This window comes from Pistacia vera, unplaced genomic scaffold, assembly GCF_008641045.1.
Source record: "Pistacia vera cultivar Batoury unplaced genomic scaffold, PisVer_v2 Contig223, whole genome shotgun sequence".
In the NCBI taxonomy this organism is placed as follows: Eukaryota; Viridiplantae; Streptophyta; class Magnoliopsida; order Sapindales; family Anacardiaceae; genus Pistacia; species Pistacia vera.
In genome coordinates this window covers 1,071,035-1,093,460 of record NW_022196028.1, presented here as the reverse complement: position 1 = coordinate 1,093,460, position 22,426 = coordinate 1,071,035, and the positions used below count along the sequence as shown (strand labels likewise).

Below are 22,426 nucleotides of genomic sequence, written 5' to 3'. Positions count from 1 at the left end.
TATTTTCTCTTTCCATGTGGGATCCTAACAATAACACATAACATAGTTGTTCTGGTTCCCATTAGCATTTTCTTTGGGAGAAGAAATTCAAATTCTGTAACATTATGTGTAATTTTGTCTAGATCTGTGATAAATGAATTATTTCAGAGTACTATTAGGCATTAGCCTCCCATATTTTATCTCTTTTGGTCCCAATTATTGTTAAATTTTTAATTACAATTTTATCTTTTATTAAAATTACTTAGAAAGACGTAAACGAGTTATAGGTATTTAAAAGTTTTATTTCCTCTTTCAATCATAAACCTTAATTCAATTAACCCTAATTTTATTTTCAAACAATGAAAATTTAATTTATATCATTGAAAGTTTAATCAAGATCATATAAGTGAAATGGAGATGGAATTTATGATTTGTAATCATAAGTTGTTTTATTAATTTTTCTTTACTTTTTTATTCTTTCATACTTTTCCTAAAATTTGTAAGTTAGTTTGAAGTATTCAAATTCTTATGCTATTTATTTATTTTTATTTTTATTTTTTTTAATCTTGAAAGTAGTATTCATGTGAACGAATTTCATGTTTGAATATCTTTTAATCTGCCTGCTTGGTAATTAGATTAAATGATACATTCAAAACAAGAAGCATAAAAAATATTAAAAATATAAATAAAATAGTATATTTAGAAGTAAATGGAGTTTATCAAGACATTCTGTGTCAAAACATTTTTATAGGCTAAACTTTTGAAAGATAATATATGAGGGACTAAACATCTACACAAAAATGATGTAATTATAATATTAATGACCAAAATCATATGATTATTAAGTAAGTCCTACAAAAAATTCATGACATCTTCACATAAATATCATCACAATAAAAAAATATCATACACCAAAGTATTTAATTTTATATGCTTGTGGCATAAGAGATGAGCAAGGAAATAATAATAATATTTCTGCGTTTGGGCTAATATTGGGCTGTCCATATATTTTTGGACTGGGCCTAATTTGGGCTTCGAAAATCATCTTTAACCAAACCATTGCTAATATTCCACAGCGTACCATCACCCGTTCGTCATATCTGTACTTTAAAAAAAAAAATGCAAAAGTTTAATACTTATATGGAGAACGTTAAGAAGCAGATCGATATGTTCTATGAATGAAATTAAGCTTTTATCAATTATTTATTTATCTATTTATTATATGAATATTAAATTCTTTCCATTTATGTTTGAAGAAATGCGTGAGATAACTTCACATCCATAATCCTTCTCTAACTCTGTGTTCGTAGAAATGTCTGCAAATATTAATACAATATAAGAGAATAATTCTATTAATTAATAAAGATGTTGTTATTTTATTTATACAACTTGACTCTGCCCCTTCACATGACCATTTAATGCATTCACAATTTAACAGAATAATTCTATTAATTAATAAAAGTAAAAACAGAATAATTCTTCAACTAAATAAATTGATAGAAAGAATTCATTCTCTACTTTTTATCTATTGGTAAACCGTGTTTTTCCTCTGTTTTCTCTGCACTTTTTCAAACTTTCTCCTCAAACGGCTCTTTTGATCCCAAGATCGACAACGGCTCTTTCTGATCTTTGGAATTTTTGATCCCAAGATCTTTGGGTTTTTTACAATTCTGGTACTACACAGCTGCGCCTTCACTGCAATATCCACAACATTCCAAGCAATGAACATATTTTGTACGCCGATCCTGGATAAACAAGCAATTAAACAAATATCCAATCTTATTATACGGTTTTTTTTTTTTTTTTCACTTAATTTTGAAGTTCTCTTGAAATTTTTTTAAAATTTGTGCAGGTGAAGCTGTCGTGCGCGTCTGAAGATGGCGAATGTTGTGGTGGTAATTTTTATTTGTCAAGTGTTATTTGCTTTGCCTTTATTGAGAAATTGGATAGTTTGCTTTTGTTGGGATTTTAAATATGAAAATTTTATTGTATGTAGGACGGTTCTTTTGGTGATGCCCAGAAAAATGTGTTTGATTCAGGGGCATTTGTGGGGGACTTGACTTTTGAAGAAGATGCAAGTGGGTAAGTTAATGCACTCACAATATAACAGAATAATTCTATTAATTAATAAAAATAAAAAACGGAATAATTCTTCAACTAAATAAATTGATAGAAAAGAATTCGTTCTTTACTTTTATTTATTAGTAAACCATGTTTTTCCTCTGTTTTCTCAACACTCTTTCAAACTTTCTCCGCAGCCTCCGACGGCTCTTTCTGATCTTTGGGTTTTTTGATCCCAAGATCTGTGGGTTTTTTAGTTTTATTTTGGAAGGTTAAGAGTTGTTCAGTTTCGTATTTAGGGTTTTGGCCTTGTTATATAATTTTTTTACAATGAACTAAAATTAGGATGTTAATGAGATGATGAATCAAGGAGGCAATACTCAAACCATGGCTTCACTTGACCCTAATTTGGTTGAGGTAATTATTTTTTTTTTATTTTTATTTCATGGTTTTAATTTGAATGGATGAATTGTGTTGTATAAACCAGTAGAAATTTTGTTTATGTTATTGTTAAATTGATAGCTGCAATATGTTTAGTAGAATTTGTAGCTTTTATTACTGTTTATATGTTCAAAAATAAAATTTGTTGATCTAGCGGATAAATCAATTAGAATTAGATTATAATGCATTGTTTCTGCGATTATATGCTTTTCTTAGAATGTAGAATGTAGGGTTTGAATGGGGCACAGGTTTTGAATTGAAGTTTGTTGAGCATTTCTGGGTTATAATAAAGAAGAAGAAAAGAAGTGTGTGGTTATCTTAGCTAGAAGTAAATAGTAGTGGATGTTGATGTATTAATTTGGTTTTCAGTTTGTGGCGTTCTTTAGCAAATTTGTAGCAGTGTGTAGTAGGAAGGAAAAATTGTTGATTTAGTTGCTCTGATTGATTTATAATAGAATTGCAATTCACTCTATCAATGTACTGAAGTTCACAGCATTATTCTAATTGTTCATCCCTTGTATTTTCAGTTTTTGATTCTAGTGGAGGGGAGCAATAATTATTTGGTTCAGAACTTTAGCCGAATTCAGTTTCTTCTTGGATCCAAGTTGGATATATGAAAAAGGTTGCCTATTTTACATATCTTCAGGTTTCATTTTTCTTAGACTACTTATGTCAAGTTAAAGAGCTCTTGCTTCTGTCTCATGTCTAAGTGAACTCTGCTTATGTATGTAATACTGTATGAAAATGAGTATAGCTGTTTGTTTTCATCGTGAAGGGAATGAAGCATAATGGAATAAGATGAGTTGCATACTAAATTAATCCTTGAAAACTACCTGAAACCACTATAAATAATTACATCCACTCTTCCAACCTAGTAGATTACTTGTATGGATGTTACTGCCCCTTTACCTGATAATTAGCTCCAATAAGTAAACTTATTAAATCTGATTTGCAATTTTTACATTCTTACCAATTTACATAACGACCACACACTACCTGTTTCGTTTAAAAACATATAATATATGATTAGGCTATTATAACACACAACATTCTGGGTGTATTAATCTTTAAGTAAGAGCCTTTTCATTGAGCGCTGTAGGTGGTTTGTTAATAATTTGTACTTATTGCATCTTGTTATTAATTTAGTGTCTTTATCTTTATATTCACAGTACATACAAAGCCCTTATATATCTCCAGCTGAGTGACTTTCAGCTTTTGCTATATTTTGTTTGGCTATTATGCTTTCATGTTAATAATATTTTCTTTTATTTTTTTCAGAATTGTTATGTTGTTGATGCCAATGACAAACATCATATCTTCCCTCAACAACTGCATCTGGAGTTGTGTCATGGAATATGCATGGTGTGGATAATCGCTCCTTAGAGAATGGGATTCTTCCAAATTCCACTTATCACCATGAGCATCACACAGAACCACTTGTAAGGAATGTTCAAGATGGAGAAAATGCGACATCTGTAGCAAGTTCATCAAGTTTAGGAGCAACTGCTGTATCACAAGATTACATTGGCTGGCTATACACTGTACTCGAATTCTAGTAATCCATATAGTTATGGAAACACAGGATACCCAGGTTACTATAGCAGCTATCAGCAGCAACCTAACCATTCATACTCCCAACCCGTAGGAGCATATCAAAATACAGGTGCTCCTCATCAGCCTATTTCTTTGTTTCTGAATTCAGGGTCTTATCCTGGTCCTGCAAGTTATTCAGGCGCTTACTACCATCTTGGTGATTATCAAAAAGCTGGAAGTTATCCAAGTAGCGGTTACAATAATCAGACGAACTCATGGAATGAAGGCAGTTATGAAAATTATAATTCTCATCAATACTCAAACTATCCTACAGAGGCAATTGGCACTTACAATTCTGGTACCATAGCTGCGCCTTCACTGCAATATCCACAGCAGTACAAGCAATGGACAGATTTTGAACGTGAATTCGTTTCGATTCTAGGTAAACAAGCAATTAAACGAATATCCAATCTTATTATATGGTTTTTTTTTTTTTCGCTTAATTTTGAAGTTCTTTTGAATTTTTTTTTAAAATTTGTGCAGGTAAAGCTGTTGTGCGCATCTGAAGATGGCGAATGTTGTGGCAAACCAAGTGGTAATTTTTATTTGTGAAGTGTTAATTTCTTTGCCCTTATTGAGAAATTGGATAGTTTGCTTTTGTTGGGATTTTAAACATGAAAATTTTATTGTATGTAGGGTGGTTCTTTTGGTGATGCAAATGATGCCCAGAAAATTGTGTTTGATTTAGGTGCATTTGTGGGGGACTTGACTTTTGAGGAAGATGCAAGTGGGTAAGTTAAGAATTGTGGAAGCTTTTTGTATAATTTATGTAGAACTTTGTTCGTTGATTTGTTTAAGGTGTGGTATGTGTTTTAGAGAATTTGACTATTCTCAAGTTTTCTTGAATGTTTGTGTAAAATTAGTTGGTAAAGTAACTTAAAATAAAGAAACAAATGGTGGGTGATTGTAAGTTCTCTGGGTGAGTTGATTGAGGTGTTGAAATCTTGGAAATAGCTGGAAACTTGAGAGGGTCACCTTTGGAAGCCTTTGCCGGTGACCAAAAGTGTCACTCTCTTTCCATCATGTAGTGATGCTAACTGAATTTAATTTGTAAACCTGGAAAATAAATTTATTTTCTTTCCTTTTTAGAGATTATTGCTTAGAAGATTCTTAGGAAAAGTTTGTGGGATAGGTCATGGAGAGTGCATTTAACTGTAAGAGAAGGGTTGTAAACTGTCTTGTATTTTTGTTCAGACTACTAGGTATTTTATTGTGAAGATGTTGATTGCTGTTGCTGTTTTTGGCAGTGATGACATTGGAAGGACTTTAGAAGGAGCTTGAAGAATGTAAAAACTATGATGTGAGTAAATTTTGTGTTTTTTTTTTATGAAGCTATAGTCTTGTTTTTGTGGTTTTTGCATCTGTAGTTGTTATATGGGGAACTACGTAAGGTAGCATTGTATTTATAACTTACTGTTTGAGATAGGATTTGCTGTTTGAGGATAACAACAAGTGAAAGTAGGGTGGGTGTTCTAATTCTTTAATGTGTGTGACTCCTTGAGTCGACATGGTGTAAGTTTGTACATTAGGCTACATAGATTAGATCTATGAGTTCATACTGCTTCTTGGCTTCTGTCATGACGATTATTGTGTTGAAAACACTAGTGGAAAATTGTGATATCTTGATGTATGATAGAGATAATCTCTGATGTTTGTTAAATCAAGGTTGTCTTGTTCCTCAGAGGTGAAATTTTACCTCTAGTGTTTGAGTATTTGGAGAACAAAGTGATTCAGATGTTAGTATAAAATTAAATTGTTAAATGAGTATCACAGGAAGCGACAGATTGCACTATCTAGTTAATTCTTTTAAGCAATTTGAGAGTACTTATCAGTAAAAAGGAATAAAGTGTCTGGATTACATTTTTGATTATCTGGTACTTTGGTTTGGAGTCTGCATACTATATGATCTTCTTGTACTTGCCACATGAAGTATGTGCACTATCCTGTCCTTAATATTTTATATTTGTTTCCACAATTTTTCTGCTAAACTTCATATTTTATACCTTAATGTATGTGTCTAAGTGTTCATATGGGTAGTTGAAAACATATTGTCTAAAGGTACAACACTAAGGGAGTACATGAAGGGGGTTGAGAATGATCTACGGCAAGTTGAGGTTGATTCTATTCAGGTTTCGTGGTTATTTTTCTTTGCTGAGATGCTTTGTATGTAATGCTGTGGTGTCAATTAATAAGATCAAGTACTTCAATTGCTTTATTTTTATTTTTTTAAACAAAAGTACTTCAGTTGTTTTATCTTATGTTTGTATAAAAAATTGTATTGAATCAATTTTTGCCTTTGTGCCTTATCTTCGATTTTTGTGTTGTCCTCTCACGCAGTGAGGGTTATGTATAGCTGAGATGCTCTTTAATCATCTTCTTGTATCTTACTTTTTATTCTTTTTTCTTTTATGAATTATTATTGATTGATGCTAAAACTTTTTCAATGCTGCAGGATTATATTAAAGAAGTGATAACTTGGTGTCCCTTCATGATCAAATTCGTGATGGCGATGCCACTGTCACAGATGGAGACTCTTCTCAGTGGTTTTCAGGTATGTCTTTTCTTGCTGGGCAAGCCAGAAAAACTTGCATTCATTTGTCTTGAGATGACATCTTTTATTTGTTCTGTTGATAAAAGGTATCACAGTTACACTTTTAAGGAATGTTTAGTATTTACTAGTTGCTAGTTCAATGAATAGTAAAGTTCTAAAGTTTAAGAATTATATATGACTGATAACATTATGTATTGTTCCCAATGTTGTGATTTAAAGCTCCTGTTTGACCTTTATTTCGTAAGTGCTGTATGGAACACTCTCATGTAGTAGTTGATGCTTATTTATATAACTTTGCAACTGAAAAAGTGATAATAAAGTTGTGCAATACGGTCAACTGTTTTTAGTAGTAGAACTTGTCATGGATTGCACATTGTTATCAAGTTGAGGAGGAAAGGAGCAAGCTAAAATTTTCTTTGTTGAGTTCTTGACAGGAATCTGTGTAACAACGAATGCTGGATGCTAAAATACTTATTGCTGTCATAGCTGTTGACTTATTCCATACAATAAAATTAGGAGGTTAGGGACTTTGTAGGACACACAAAGACATATCAGCAATGACATGCTATTTCTAGAATTGCTTGGTATAAGCTGATAGCTCTACTAGCTTCATATTTGCTGCTGCTTGAAGAAAGAAGTTTTAAAAAATATGGTCTTACTTTCTGTTTATATCACAATACCCATGACTAGTGGTAAAAGCCTGTCGCAATAGCAAAGGTCACTGCTAAATGTCACATACATAGTTCAAGTTCTGAGAGCATCCACTTTACACAAAAATGCTGAAAAGGACCGTCTACTAATTTAGCCCTCCCAAGATATGAATTCAATGGTATCATACATGATACCAAAATAATGGTCCTTGATACAAGCATTATTATCATATGAGAATCGCACATAAGAGGGTTTATTCATTTATTTGGATAAGAACAGTCAGGAATATTTCAAATATTATCCTCTCTCATTCATTCTTCTTTGCTTACATCAATTTATTCAAATTGGTTTCTTGGTGTTTACAGTTTGTTGCTAAGCTTTTTAGTTGTCTTGGTAATGTTGTTTAGTTGTTCTTTGTTTTAATTGGATCTTGTATGATCAGGAGTACTAACATTTTTAGGCATTTTGTTCCAGTCTGAGATTGGTTCTATAAGTTTAGACATAAAAATACTCCAGGAGAAGTCAATGGATTTGGGTTTGAAGCTGAAGAATCGCAAGGTATGGTTTCTATTGGGGAAGTTTTGTATCCCAGAAAATTCTGCTGTTATCTTAATCTTAATGGAGGTTTTGATTGTTGTCAAGGAGCGACATCTAATTCTGTTATTATAATAAAATTAGTTTTGTCCTCAGACTTTTGTTAATCATATGTGCTCTCTAAGGAAGATGTTGCTCAAAGAATTGTTTTAGGTGGTCTAGCTAAACTTTTCAGTGGGTGGCCTGTCCAGTTCGAAGGAATTTTTCTGTATTGGGAATATTAACCTTTTCCGTTTATTATTAAAATATTTGGGCCTACCTTTTTTCCTTTTCTTGGTGTGTGTGGGGTGAACATGGACGTTTNACACACTAATATAATTACAAGTATACCCTTTACCCTTTACACTGTATATATAAACATGGTTTCTAACAAGAACTAACCAAACACACATTCAACAGTATTCCAGCATCAATCCAACACACAGCTCAAAATAATGGAAATGGTATATTGATAATAATAGAGAGTTAAGGGAACAATGGGTTTGTATGAATGAAACAGTATAACAATAACACCAGCTGGTCTTCGAGGGCCAGCATCTCCCACACTCAATTCATGCAACAAAAATCATGTCCCTCCTCTGTGGTACCACTACCCCTTTATTCTGACACTGAATCCTAACAACTAAGAGGACACCTGTCCTCGATGATTTACCCCTTTTGCCCTTGCCTTCCCTTGCCTGTCTTGCGTGAGTACCAGCTATGTATTTTGGGTCCATCAGTGGCCTGTCCAGTTGGAAGGATTTTTTCTGTATTGGGAATATTAACCTTTTCCTTCTATTATTAAAATATTTGTGCCTACCTTTTTTCCTTTTCTTGGTGTGTGTGGGGTGAACATGGACGATTCTATGCCTATGAGTATCATTTTTGAGAATATGCTGCTTGTCAGATAGTTAATTAAGTTACAGCATCAGTAGTTCTACAAAAAGAACCTAGGCTTTTGAAGTACTTTATTAAGAAAGATAATCAATGGGAAGGGGTTTTGGGTTAATTTGATATTTGAATTGTCCTGAGCTTTGTTTGAGCTTCTCATTCTGTTGTATAGTTTTTTTGTTTTATTTTTTGTGATCTTCTAAATGGACCCTAACTTTTGTGGACAATTTGTTCACTCTTCTGTCATTAATGTTTCGATCCATAGTTCTCTTTGTTTCTTTCTTCTAAAAAAAATTTAAAAAAAAAATTTGTATATGACATCCAAAAGGTGTTGTTTTTATATGGTGGGATTAATAGGGGGACCTCTTAAGTATTTTTTGACTCTTACAATAAATTATTTCATGTGAATTTGCAAAGAAAGTGTTGATATTTTATTTGGTTGTTTTGATTAGAAAGCAATTGCCATGTGGATTATCAACATGTGGACTGACTAGGATACAAAACTAATTTTTAATTGTTGTTCTCATATGCACCTTATGTTTCAATTTCTTAAATGTTTGTTGCTCATTAAGGGAAATGATTTTTATGCCACTAGGTCAATACTATTATTTTTTTCTCATGCATTTCCATCTTCTGAATATATGTGGTAATTGGTTATATTCTTTGAATAGGTGGCAGAGTCAAAACTAGCAAAATTTGTTGAAGACATTATAATCCCTCCAAGGATGGTAGATATAATTGTTGAAGGAGAGGTATTTTGTTGTTTATTTGGATTCTCATTTAAACATGATGGTTTTATTATTTTATTTTGCAACTGCTCATATGTTTTCTTCCTAAAGGTCTCTTGGGTTAGTGTTTGTTAGACCACCCATACACAAGGTTTATAAATCAAAGGGCAGGGTTAGGAATCGGCATTAAGGGTGCAATGAGGGTGAGTTTGTTAGGAGTGTGGTGAGTTTGTTATAAGAAAGTACACATGGCTGATAAGTGGTTACAGAATAGAATAATTATTATATAGAGAGAAGAGTGCGAGGTAGGTCTTTTTATCAAGGAATATCTTCTTAGGACTGGTTGGGAGGCCCCCAACTCCTTGAACTGCTGGGAAACTGTTCATGAGTGAATTGGTTCTGCTAAGGGATAATTCAATCCTGGTTAATACTATTTTTATTTCCTTCAAACTGTGCATATTATCTGTTATTGTGTTGTGTTGCGGTTGTGGTTGATCTGTTTTACAGGGGAGTTCCATCTGTTTAGTATCAGGGCTAGGTAACCAACAGGTCCCACGTTGGGGAATGGTCAAATCGAAGATGGAGAACAGGATGGAAAATATGGAAAAAGAGATGAAGTCAGTGAAGGAGGACATGAGTTCAGTGAAGACTGATGTGGGTAGCCTTAAAGAGTACCTGACCGAGATGAGAGAGTTAATGAGGATGAGGGATGAGAGGGTGAGAAACGTTATCACGAAAAAGAGAAGACACCGTTGACCTCCGAGAATCGGGATTCCGGTTTCGCTCGAGAACAGGGGCGAGAAAATAATGGAGATAGTGGGAAAGAGGAGCAGAAGGGCAGGAAACTTGAGCTTCCAATCTTCAATGGAGAGGATCCATTTGGGTGGACATTCCTAGCAGATTGCTACTTTGCCATTAACAGATATGGATCATCGGAGATGGTTGAAGCCGCCGTGGTGTGCATGGAGGGTAGGGCATTGAACTGGTACCAATGGGTTGATAGGCGAGAACCTTTCAAGTTGTGGGAAGAGTTCAAGGCAACTTTAATCACGAGATTTCGGCCGTTGTTCCAAGGTTCTGCACACGAAGCTCTGGTGGCNATGTTTGTTGCTCATTAAGGGAAATGATTTTTATGCCACTAGGTCAATACTATTATTTTTTTCTCATGCATTTCCATCTTCTGAATATATGTGGTAATTGGTTATATTCTTTGAATAGGTGGCAGAGTCAAAACTAGCAAAATTTGTTGAAGACATTATAATCCCTCCAAGGATGGTAGATATAATTGTTGAAGGAGAGGTATTTTGTTGTTTATTTGGATTCTCATTTAAACATGATGGTTTTATTATTTTATTTTGCAACTGCTCATATGTTTTCTTCCTAAAGGTCTCTTGGGTTAGTGTTTGTTAGACCACCCATACACAAGGTTTATAAATCAAAGGGCAGGGTTAGGAATCGGCATTAAGGGTGCAATGAGGGTGAGTTTGTTAGGAGTGTGGTGAGTTTGTTATAAGAAAGTACACATGGCTGATAAGTGGTTACAGAATAGAATAATTATTATATAGAGAGAAGAGTGCGAGGTAGGTCTTTTTATCAAGGAATATCTTCTTAGGACTGGTTGGGAGGCCCCCAACTCCTTGAACTGCTGGGAAACTGTTCATGAGTGAATTGGTTCTGCTAAGGGATAATTCAATCCTGGTTAATACTATTTTTATTTCCTTCAAACTGTGCATATTATCTGTTATTGTGTTGTGTTGCGGTTGTGGTTGATCTGTTTTACAGGGGAGTTCCATCTGTTTAGTATCAGGGCTAGGTAACCAACAGGTCCCACGTTGGGGAATGGTCAAATCGAAGATGGAGAACAGGATGGAAAATATGGAAAAAGAGATGAAGTCAGTGAAGGAGGACATGAGTTCAGTGAAGACTGATGTGGGTAGCCTTAAAGAGTACCTGACCGAGATGAGAGAGTTAATGAGGATGAGGGATGAGAGGGTGAGAAACGTTATCACGAAAAAGAGAAGACACCGTTGACCTCCGAGAATCGGGATTCCGGTTTCGCTCGAGAACAGGGGCGAGAAAATAATGGAGATAGTGGGAAAGAGGAGCAGAAGGGCAGGAAACTTGAGCTTCCAATCTTCAATGGAGAGGATCCATTTGGGTGGACATTCCTAGCAGATTGCTACTTTGCCATTAACAGATATGGATCATCGGAGATGGTTGAAGCCGCCGTGGTGTGCATGGAGGGTAGGGCATTGAACTGGTACCAATGGGTTGATAGGCGAGAACCTTTCAAGTTGTGGGAAGAGTTCAAGGCAACTTTAATCACGAGATTTCGGCCGTTGTTCCAAGGTTCTGCACACGAAGCTCTGGTGGCGCTGAAGCAAACTTCCATCGTGACAGAATACAAGGAAGAGTTTGAATCCCATACGACACTGTTGAAGGACTTGGATGAAGAATTGTTGATGGGAGTCTTTATCAATGGGCTCAAGGAGGAGATTAGAGCTGAGCTGAGACTGTTGAGGCCCAATTCCTTTCAAGATGTGATTGAACAGGCCCATCGGGTGGAGGAAAAGAACTGGGTCATGGAAAGATGTCGGCCCAAACTTTTTAAAGCCAAGGTGCAAGGGAAAATTATACAAGAGTGTCTTGCAGCCCAGACCTGACCCGACCCGTGTGGTGGTCCAATCCAATAAAATCAACCAGGAGACCAGACCCGACCCGCTTGGTGGCCCAATTCAACAAAACCACTAGATTCCACTCACGTCGCTTCATCTTGCGCGCCGGAAAGAAGAGAGAGAGCACCGGAAATAGGACATTCAAATTTTCGAGGGGAAACAAAGGGAAATTTTCGGCGATTGTTCGAGGCCGACATCCAGTACAAGAGGGAGAGGGGACTTTGCTTCCGTTGTGATGAAAAGTTCAGCCCTAATCATCGCTATAGGAGTAAATCACTACAGATTCTATTGGTTTGGGAAGACGATGACTCCGAGAAGGACGAATCTCCACTGGAAAGTGACAAAAATTCCAACCTTGACAGCAATGCTTTAGCTCTATCCATGAATTCCATTGTGGGTATAAAGTCAGACAAAACTTTGAAGGTTAAGGGACAAATTGGGAATATGGATGTGGTGGTGTTGGTTGACAGTGGGGCGTCCCACAATTTTATTTCACATGAGTTAGTGTGTAGGCTTGGTATTGCGGTGGAAAAGGGGAAGTTGTTTGGGGTATGGTGGGAAATGGAGTCACGGTTAAAGGGGAAGGAGTGTGTCGACAGGTTCCTCTGGAGGTACAAGAAGTTTGAATTAGATAGGATTTCTTTCCTTTTGAGTTAGGCGGTGCTGATGTTGTATTGGGTGTTACATGGCTGAGTTGTTTAAGAGATGTGTGTGCCAACTGGAAGAAATTGACCATGAAATTTGAGGTGGATGGGGTCAGAGTTAGTTTACAAGGGGACCCATCTCTAGTGAAGTCAGTGGTTTCCCTGAAATCAATGATTCGATCCATTAATAACACAGGGGGAGGGTTTCTGGTGGAGTGCTGTTCGATTGAGGGAAGTATAATGTCTAAGGGCGAGGATGTCGATCCTAGAGTTAAAGAAGTGTTGGATCAGTATATGAACCTTTTTGACCAGCCGTCCAAGCTTCCTCCACACCGTACTCATGACCACGCCATAACCCTTAAAGAAGGTGCCCCAGCCCCTAACATTAGACCTTATGGGTACCCGTATTTTCAAAAAAAATGAAATTTAAAGGTTGGTGGAGGAAATGTTGGTAGCCTGAATTATCCAGCCCAGTATCAGCTCGTACGCCAGCCAGGTGTTGTTAGTCAAGAAAAAAGACGAAAGTTGCAGGTTTTGTGTTGACTATAGGTCCCTCAACGAAATAACAATTCCCTACAAGTTTCCCATTCCTACCATTGAGGAGTTGTTGGATGAGTTGGCGGGGACAACCATCTTCTCTAAGTTGGACCTTCGGTCTGGGTACCACCAAATCAGGATCAAAGACGCAGATATTTCGAAAACAGCTTTTCGAACACATGAAGGGCACTACGAGTTCCTTGTCATGCCGTTCGGCTTGACCAATGCTCCCTCCACGTTTCAGTCACTAATGAATAGTATCTTTAAGCCAGTTTTGCGGAAGTTTGTGTTGGTTTTTTTTGACGATATTCTTATCTACATCCCTGACTTGGAGTCCCACATCATACACCTTCGGCAAGCTCTTCGGATATTGGACGATATTGAATTATTAGTGAATTTTAAGAAGTTTTTATTCGGGCAGCAGAAACTGGAATATTTGGGTCACCTAATTTCGGCTAACGGGGTTGGAAGCAGACCCCCATAAATTGCAGCTACGGTTTCATGGCCAACGCCAACTAATGTGAAAAGCCTTTGCGGATTTCTGGGACTAGCGGGGTACTACCGCAAATTTGTTAAGGGGTATGGAAGCATAGCCCAACCACTCACGAGATTGCTAAAGAAAAACTCTCTTAGTTGGGATCTGGAGGCCCAGCAGGCCTTTGAATCATTGAAGGAGGCTATGACTTCTGTTCCAGTTCTGGCAGCTCCTGATTTCTACATTCCTTTTGAGATACACACAGATGCCTCGGGCCACGGTATGGGGGCAGTATTAGTTCAACAAGCAAGACCCATGGCTTACTTAAGTAAGGCCTTCTCCCCTCAAGCTAAACAAAAACCGGTCTATGAAAGAGAGTTGATGGCCGTCGTCTTCGTCGTGCACAAATGGAGTCTGTCCTTACTGGGCAGGAAGTTTATCATTAGAACAGATCAGCGAAGCCTCCAATTTCTCAAGGATCAGCGGTTTAAAACTCCGGAACAGCAGAAATGGTTGTCCAAATTAATGGGGTTTTCGTTTGACATCCATTATTGGCCAAGAACCACTAATAAGGTAGCTGACGCATTTTCCAGACGAGATGAGGAACCAGAATTAACTTCTCTGTCAGTGATCCAGTTTGTGGAGTATGAGGACTTGGCAAATGAAGCCCAACAGGACCCCAAGCTTAGGCATTTGATTCAAGACTTGATTTTGGAGCCCGATAGCCAACCCAACCACAAACTCCACCATGGCTATTTGTTGTACAAAGACAGGTTTGTTTTGCCTAAGGGCTCACGGTTTGTTCATAAATTAATAACTAAATTTCATTCAAGTCCATCAAGGGGTCATTCTGGATTCTTTCGGACATACAAGAGGGTTGTAAATGTGGCTTCTTGGGTAGGCATGAAGAAAGATGTCTAAGAATATGTTAAAACTTGCTCCGTATGTCAAGTTAACAAACATTCAGCTCTGAAACTTGCGGGGCTACTTCAGCCACTTCCTATTCCTTCTTAGGCATTCGGTGAATTAACAATCGACTTCATTGGGGGTTTTCCGCGGGCTAAGGGGTTTGATAGCATTCTGGTGGTAGTTGATCGATTGACTAAATATGGCCACTTTCTGCTCTTATCACACCCTTATATACCGCCAAAGAGGTGGCCTTAGTATTCATGAAAGAGATTGTGAAACTTCATGATTTTCCCAAGTCCATCATTTCCGACAGGAACAGACTTTTCATGAGTGACCGGAATTCAGGGAATGGCCGATCGGCAGACGAGGCTTCTTCCTAGGCAGGCGGTGAGAAAAAAATGGCCACTCTCCAGGGTGACTCACAAATAATGCCCACTTGGGCAGAAAAGAAAAAAAATGAATTGAAAAAAAAAAAAACCAACCTAGAATTGCTCTGATGCCATGTTACAAACAGAGAATTGATTGTAATATTTTTCATATTGTATTGAAAAATTATACATCAATATATAGGAAAATAAAAAACTAATCTAGGAAATAAATAATCTAACTTCCTATTTTATAGATTTGTTCCTAATATGTATTGATTACAATCCTAATATCCTATTATAGATTTATACACTCCTATTTTACAGATTTGTTCCTATTACGTATTGATTACAATCCTAATATCCTATTATAGATTTATACACTTAATCATGCAATATCTATAAGATTTTGCATGATTATCTACAACACAACCCTTTGGGTAATATGGATGGAAAAGGATTCTGGGGGATGCAATTATAGGAGATATTTCCTTCTTGTGGGCAGAGCTTGTCTTTTGATATCCTTATAGGTTTTTTTTTTAACTAAAGAATTTCAGAGTTCTTTATTTTTCATCTTTGGAAAGTGGTGGGCTTTTGTCCAGTAATGTTGGTGCTGAATTGTGTATTGAGATTATCTAGTAGAGGCATTTTTTTTTAACCACTGTTGTTTTGTACGTCTTGTGATGGATCAATGGTTCACCTTACTATATAGCAAAAAATATTATACTGTATCTTAACCAAAAAAAAAAAAAAAGTTTTACTGGTTACCATATTTGTTCGGAAAAGCTTTACAATACTAATACTTGTTCTTAGGGGTTTCATGAAGTCTGTACAAGTCTTATCGATTTTAGATGGGATGCAGACCTGAAATTGAAATATAACCAATTGAAGATTGTAAAAGACTGTTTTAGCTCATCTCTATTTTGAACACTCCTTCCTTTGAACTCTATGTTCATCTCTTCTTTTTATAGATATAAAATATTTTATATACTCCTTTGGTCTGTTTAGTCTTCTTTCTTCTTTGAAGTGCCCTGGCCCATAGAGCTTACATCATATTTATTGAAAGATCTGGACTTCACTTGTTCCTTTTAGTTCATTTCTTAAATCGTAACTTATGATTGGTCAAATTCCATAATTTCACCTTATACATGGATACACACACATATATGTCCTCAAGTATTTCCTTGTTCACCATAAATGTTGCTTTGTTATCCTATTTAATGTGGAAGCTACTGGTTTTCCTTTCCTTCATCATACTAACATATTTTCAGTGGAATTTTCATTTAGGTCAACGACGAGTATATGAGAACACTTGAGATCTTAAGTAAGAAGCTGAAATTTGTTGAAGTGGATCTTATGGTTAAAACTTTAAAAGCCCTTAAAGATGTTTAGCCGGAGCTTGAAAAACTGAGGTAGAAAGCAGTTTCAAAAGTAGTTAAATGGTGTTCCCAGGTGTTCACCCGAGCTTGGTTTAGAATTATGACTTCTCTTATGAAAACAATGATGATAGTTTTGAATAGGGAAGTAAATGATGTCAAATGACCGTGCAGTGAACCTTTGTCTGCTAACAAGGGCACAAGAATTCATTGTGACTATCTTCATCGTTTTGCAGGTTTTTGACTTCATTGTCCAGAAGCTTTATGCATTGAGAAAACCCAAAACAAACATTCAGATCCTTCAGCAGAATGTTCTTCTTAAATTCAAGTGAGCTATCTACATGGCACATATTTCTTTTTGGTCTTGTGTTTGATCTTTTTTCAATATCTTGTTTCAACTTTGTAATTAGAAGCATTATTGGAGTTTATCATAACTGAACAGTTTTAGTTTGTATGACATCTGATTTATGTAATATCATTAGCTACTGATTTAAGTTGGATGCTATTAGTAGTTTGATTTTTTTTAAATCATTTAGGTTATTTTACGTATTGCATCACTGTTTCATGGTTCTTTGTCCCTGAGAAGTTGGTTCCTAGTGTTATTAAATTGTCAGTAAAAAAGTGTCACGATTCATTTTGAGCCTTTAATTTTTTCATCTACTCATAATTTCACTCTTTTCACCATAATTTGATGAAAAAAACTTGACAATGTAGGTAAGTTATTTCTTTTCTTAAGGAACATGGCAAGGAGGTTTTTAATGAGGTTCGTGCTGTATATATTGACACAATGAACAAGGTGATTGCTTTAGAACTTATCATGCATTTGAAATACAATTTTGTCATGATTGCAACCTTTAGATTTTTATTATTGTGTGGATTATTAGGGCCTTCTTCTCTTTCATATGTTAACTTTAAAATCGTTCCTTGTTTTATACTTTTTTTAAAATTTTCCCTTTACCTTCTATTCTTTTTTTTTTTTAATGAATCAGGTAATTTGTATTAATTTTTTTTTTTCTCCTCTCTCTGGGAAAGGATTGCACCCTACGGGGAGCATTTGTTTCAAAACGTTATGAAGATTTTAATAGTAACAATAGTATTCTGCTTAGTAATTCTCATCATACCTATCAATAATTTTCATGTCTGTATGGCCACTAAAAATTTTAATAAGTAGCGAATTGGTTGGGAGAACTCAACCTTTCTTGCTGTGGAAGTTTTAGCATTCAATTTTTCTCTTAAAATATGTGGAAGTGTATTTTGTACCAAGCTAGCAAACTTCGAAGACAATTTAATCGCAAAACTTGACTTGGGACCCTAAAATTTTAGTGACCTTGTCTTAACTAGGTACTTCTTTTAATCTTTTTGGCACTTACCAAAACTACCACATTTTTTAATTGGGTCAGCTGAATATACAATTTCGGAATATCTTTCTTGAATGAAGAGTTAGTTCATTATATATTGTTAGGATCCTATATTGAGAGGGAACAAGGGTGGGCATGTAGTTTATAAGGGGTTAGGCACCCTCCCTTGGCAAGCCGGTTTTCTAAGGAGAGTTCTATCCAAGCCCATGCAACACTCATGGCCCGACCCAATTGTTGAGTTATTAGAGTGGGTTCCTATCAAATGGTATCAGAGCATGATCCTGTACCCATGTGGATGTCGCATACGTGGCAAGTTGACCTTAGGCCTGGGCTACGACCCCTAGAAAGGGCATGGAGGCATGAGGGAAGGGGGATCCGCGTAGTCACCCAATGGGTAAAGAGGCCGACGGGGGTAAAGAGGTCGATGTGGACGTCGACTGCTGAAGCGTGGTGGTATGTTAGGTTCCCACATTGAGAGGAAAAAGGGGTGGGCATGTGATTTATAAGGGCTTGGGACTCTCCCTTAGCAAGCCAGTTTTCCAAGGAGAGTTCTACCTAAGCCCATGAAAGACCTATGGCCCAACCCAATTGTTGAGTTATTGGAGTGGGTTCTTATCATATATCTTCAAAATTATTGCTCAAAAACTTTAGACTTTTGGATGATGTTCTTTTAGATAATTGACACTGCTGACGACCTGTATGTTTTGTGCTTGTTCTTTTTGCTCTTGTTTAAAATATTAATACCTTTACTTAAGGCTTCTGGGCTCAACTTTTTGTTTGACCTTTTTGCCATGGTTGCTGGTTCTTAGTGGTTAACAAGCCTTCCTTGTTAGGATTTTTTTCTAGGCAAACTATCGACTATAAAAAGGTATTACTTGAAGCTCATTTTTAGAGTAAATTAGCTCAGACTGTGCTTTGATTTGTGGTGGACCTATTAAGGACGAGCTTAAGCAAAGTAAAGTTGGATTCATTTTAGTTTGTGGAATGTTTGGATGGCTATTTGGTAACTTCATCTTGTGTTGTTAACTTCAAAAGCTAAGATTTTTTTTAAGATTATGGATTAAGTAGGTAGCCATGTTGCAGCTGGATATAGAAATATATTTATTAGTGCAATTAATATGACTGTTGTTTTGATTCACTGTATCAAATAATGTGCCACATAAGTTTTGCTGAGTACCTATCTCTACTTTGGAAGTACAGGGTGGTGAGTCTATTATGAATTTCTGTGTTAAGGGTTGTGCTGCATATATTATAGTGCTAAGATTTTATGTACCAGATCACTTTTAATGTGACTGTTATTTAGTTTATCACTTCTTGAAAGATATGCATATGTTGTTCTACATTTATTACACCCATGCTTCTTTAATTGCTATGTGCATATGATAAGATTATTACATTTTAACAGGTGAAAAGATTAGGATGATTCTTATAAATTCTAGTGTAAGAATATTCTTGCATATATTGATACTTTGCTGTTCCAATTGCAGGTTTTAAGTGCACATTTCCGTGTTTATATACAAGTGTTGGAGAAACTCCAGTTAGATATGGCAACATATAGTGATTTTATTGGTGTAGAGACTAGAAGCACTAGTCTTTTTTCAAGATGAAGAGAACCACTGAGGAGTCGTTCTGCTGTTTTTGCTCTGGGGGATAGGATCAACATTTTAAAGGTTCAATTTTATTTAACTCACTGTGAAATATTCTTTGCCCTGATATTATGGATTATATGTTTAGTTTCTCACTTGATCGCATCGTAAATCAAATGTTAGTTGTGATCTTTGTTCACTGATTGTTTTGCCTTAGCTTTTTCTTGGGAATATTTCAGAAAATATACACTTATGATTCTTATTCCAATTTATTGGATGGGCTGTCTTTGTTAGGTTTTGTTTCGTTGCAGTCTTATTTAAATTTTTATGTTTTGATTATAGTGAATCTAAATCTCCTCAATCGGACCAATATAGAAACATAGAATGCTTGCTATAACATATTCTTTCTTGTATTTGTTGCTTTGGTAAAGTAAATACCAAAGACAATATCGTAAAGGAAATCTGGGCTTATTTTTCACATACGCAAAAAAATGTGGAGTCTGATAAGATAAAGAATTTGAATTATGTTGTAAACTTGTGTTAATTACTTTTTGCTATTTTTAGATTTTAGTTGGCATTAGGTTAGGTTAGAATCTTGCTGTGTGCATGAGAATTGGAATATTGTTGAAAATAGGCTCTCTTCAGATTTTTTTTCCCTACTATTTCATAGTCGTTTCTGTTTCCTACTTTTCTGGGTGTGCTTGCAGTCATAGAAGTCTGTTTTCAAACTCTTGCTTCTCCCCTTTCCCCACCTTATAATTAGATACATGTATTAAACTATTTGTTTTTTTCTTAAACTGTCGCTAAATTTATAATTTGTTATATCTATGAAAGATGATAGTTTTGTAAAGAGATGTGAAATGATGATATCTAGGCTATGTGCTTAAAAAAAAAAAAAAAAAAAAAGAAAGAAAGAAAGTAAGAAAAAAAGAATGAAGGAAGAAAAGTGATGTGTGGGATATGTCTCCTATGTATGAAAGAAATGTTTCACTATTTATGAAGTCTATCATTATTTGCTGGCAAACGAGGTTCCATGGTTTGAATTTTTTTTTGGTTTCAGGAAATTGATCAACTTTCATTGATTCCACATATATCTGAAGCCAGCTCCTTAAAGTATCCTTATGAGGTCCTTTTCCGGAGTTTACACAAGCTGCTTATGGATACTGCAACTTTTGAGTGCCTTTTTGCTCTTCTCCTTGATTTTGTTTTCTCGATGTAAGTGAATGTCAAGTCTGTTGTATAGTTTTTGACTCTTTTGTTCTCTAATTTGCAGGTATCTTTTCTGTGATGATTTCTTCGGGTAGAATCTATATTTTATGAAATTTTCGTTGGTAAAATTTTATAAATAATAAGGTCAAGATATGCACCAGAAGGGGCCCAACCTAAGAACATGTCTAGTATGCCAAAAAAAAAAAAAAAAAAAAAAAATAATAATTATAACAAATAAAAAGCAGAAGAGAGAGAACAGCATTTTTGACATGCAACTGATACTGACTTATTTGCCTTTGATAATCAATGGTAACAATAGGATTGTTATTTGCATTTATTAAAAAACCCAATGGTTGGGCATAGTGGTGAAATCCCTTAAGTGTAACCAAACAGGTCAAGGATTTAAATCCCTTTGGGGCCACCTACTTGGTATATTATATCCCACTTGTTTTCTGGCTAACAAGGTTTCAGCGTTGGGAAGTAGCCTTCAGTTTAGATTTCAGTGCCCATGCAGGGTAAAGTTGAGGGATTTCTGGGTATAAACAAAATGCATTTAATAAATGTACATTGTCACGCACATAAGAGTTTTTCCAATAATCTTGAAGTTGTAAATCATTTATTTGACTTGATGGACTGAGGAAATAATCTCTGCCTTATAGAGTGGAAATAGAGGACATACTGTTTTGGATAAATATCATATTTTTGAATATGAGACATTATAAGAACTTCTCATGTTATCTTTGATATTATCAGGTCCATTTGCAGTCATTTATGAGCACTTCAACTCAATACTACCAAATTGTTATGATGCTATTGGGTTAATGCTTATGATCCGCATAATCCACTAGCACCAGGTGATGTTACTAGCTCTTGTTATTGCAGTGTTCATATGTTAAGAGTCTTTTAAAAAGTCCTACTTTCAAACTGTTAAAGTCTCTCCGCATAATTTTTGCAGTGTCTTTTTTCAAATTTGCACTTTTAAGAGAGAGCTAGCAGAGTTGTCTTTGCAATTACAATTTGAACTTGCCTCTGATGTTCTTTATTCTTTTTCATTTTCTGTTTCAACTCATCATGTCTTGGCGTCGGATCCCATGCTTGGATTCATATTTAGACAAAGTCTGTTATCTTCTGTACTTTGCAGGCAAAAGTTATCCCAACATAGACTATCTTTTTTACTGAATCTGAGCAGGTCAATATTTCCCTGTGGCCTCGTTTTAAGATGGTTTTTGACTTGCATCTTGGTAGTTTGTGTAATGCAAATGTGAGGACATTGTGGGAAGATGATATTCATCCTAATTATGTAATGAGGCGTTATGCTGAACTTACAGCTTCTCTTATTCACCTCAATGTTGAATATGGAGATGGCCAGGTGATATGCTTTTGAAAAACTGAACTCATAAATTGTTATTTTGTTTGACTGTTTCAATAAGAGTACTTAAATATGCAGCCTTCTGTATCTGCAGCTTGAATTGAATATGGAACGGTTGAGAATGGCTGTAGATGAATTGCTTATGAAGCTCACAAAAATGTTCCCAAGACCAAAATTACAGAGTGTTTATGATAAATAACTACGACATGACAATTGCTGTACTAAAGGTGAGAACTATGATTCTTCATGCTGGCTATTACAAAATTTTCATATGCACAAAGGTGGAGATCTTGCAAGGTACTTTTTGGAGAATTTTACCCTCGCCTGCTCACTGGCGAGCAGGACCGCCATCCACTCACCTAGGAGTGGGACCCTCGAATGCATCTGCATAGGGGACTTCAAGCCCATGCAAAGTATAAAACATATCCAACAGTTATTACAATTATTATTATTTC

At 35.6% G+C, this 22,426-nt stretch overlaps 1 protein-coding gene and 1 long non-coding RNA gene across 3 annotated transcripts; both read left to right on the top strand.

The window, feature by feature from the left end:
- The first annotated feature begins 1,505 nt into the window (after window positions 1–1,505).
- Window positions 1,506–19,686, top strand: LOC116130537 (vacuolar protein sorting-associated protein 52 A-like). Of its 2 annotated transcripts, XM_031416267.1 has the most exons (15): window positions 1,506–1,713; window positions 1,832–1,874; window positions 1,976–2,061; window positions 2,386–2,457; window positions 3,009–3,103; window positions 3,760–4,456; window positions 4,558–4,609; window positions 4,711–4,805; window positions 5,322–5,374; window positions 6,108–6,203; window positions 6,527–6,625; window positions 7,751–7,834; window positions 9,412–9,492; window positions 16,686–16,777; window positions 19,295–19,686. In XM_031416267.1, exons 10-15 carry the CDS (start codon window positions 6,153–6,155, stop codon window positions 19,299–19,301), a joined length of 414 nt encoding a protein of 137 aa, XP_031272127.1. In that variant the 5' UTR covers window positions 1,506–1,713; window positions 1,832–1,874; window positions 1,976–2,061; window positions 2,386–2,457; window positions 3,009–3,103; window positions 3,760–4,456; window positions 4,558–4,609; window positions 4,711–4,805; window positions 5,322–5,374; window positions 6,108–6,152; the 3' UTR covers window positions 19,302–19,686. The 2 variants fall into 2 exon arrangements, with proteins under 2 accessions (XP_031272127.1, XP_031272126.1); XM_031416266.1 differs by lacking the exons at window positions 1,506–1,713; window positions 1,832–1,874; window positions 1,976–2,061; ... (2 more) ...; window positions 16,686–16,777; window positions 19,295–19,686 and adding an exon at window positions 16,361–16,497.
- Window positions 19,687–20,284: 598 nt separating this feature from the next.
- LOC116130538 lies at window positions 20,285–22,121 on the top strand. The gene is made up of 4 exons (XR_004128067.1): window positions 20,285–20,608; window positions 21,356–21,456; window positions 21,792–21,971; window positions 22,066–22,121. It is a non-coding gene; the product is annotated as an uncharacterized LOC116130538 (long non-coding RNA).
- Window positions 22,122–22,426: the final 305 nt, after the last annotated feature.

What these genes read in the sequence shown, in the direction of transcription:
- LOC116130537 (XM_031416266.1), top strand. Translation starts at nt 6,153, where the DNA reads ATGAAGGGGGTTGAGAATGATCTACGGCAAGTTGAGGTTGATTCTATT. An exon ending in CTCTTCTCAGTGGTTTTCAG is followed by an intron (nt 6,626 to 7,750) that starts GTATGTCTTTTC and finishes ATTTTGTTCCAG; the next exon opens with TCTGAGATTGGTTCTATAAG. An exon ending in ATATAATTGTTGAAGGAGAG is followed by an intron (nt 9,493 to 16,360) that starts GTATTTTGTTGT and finishes ATTTTCATTTAG; the next exon opens with GTCAACGACGAGTATATGAG.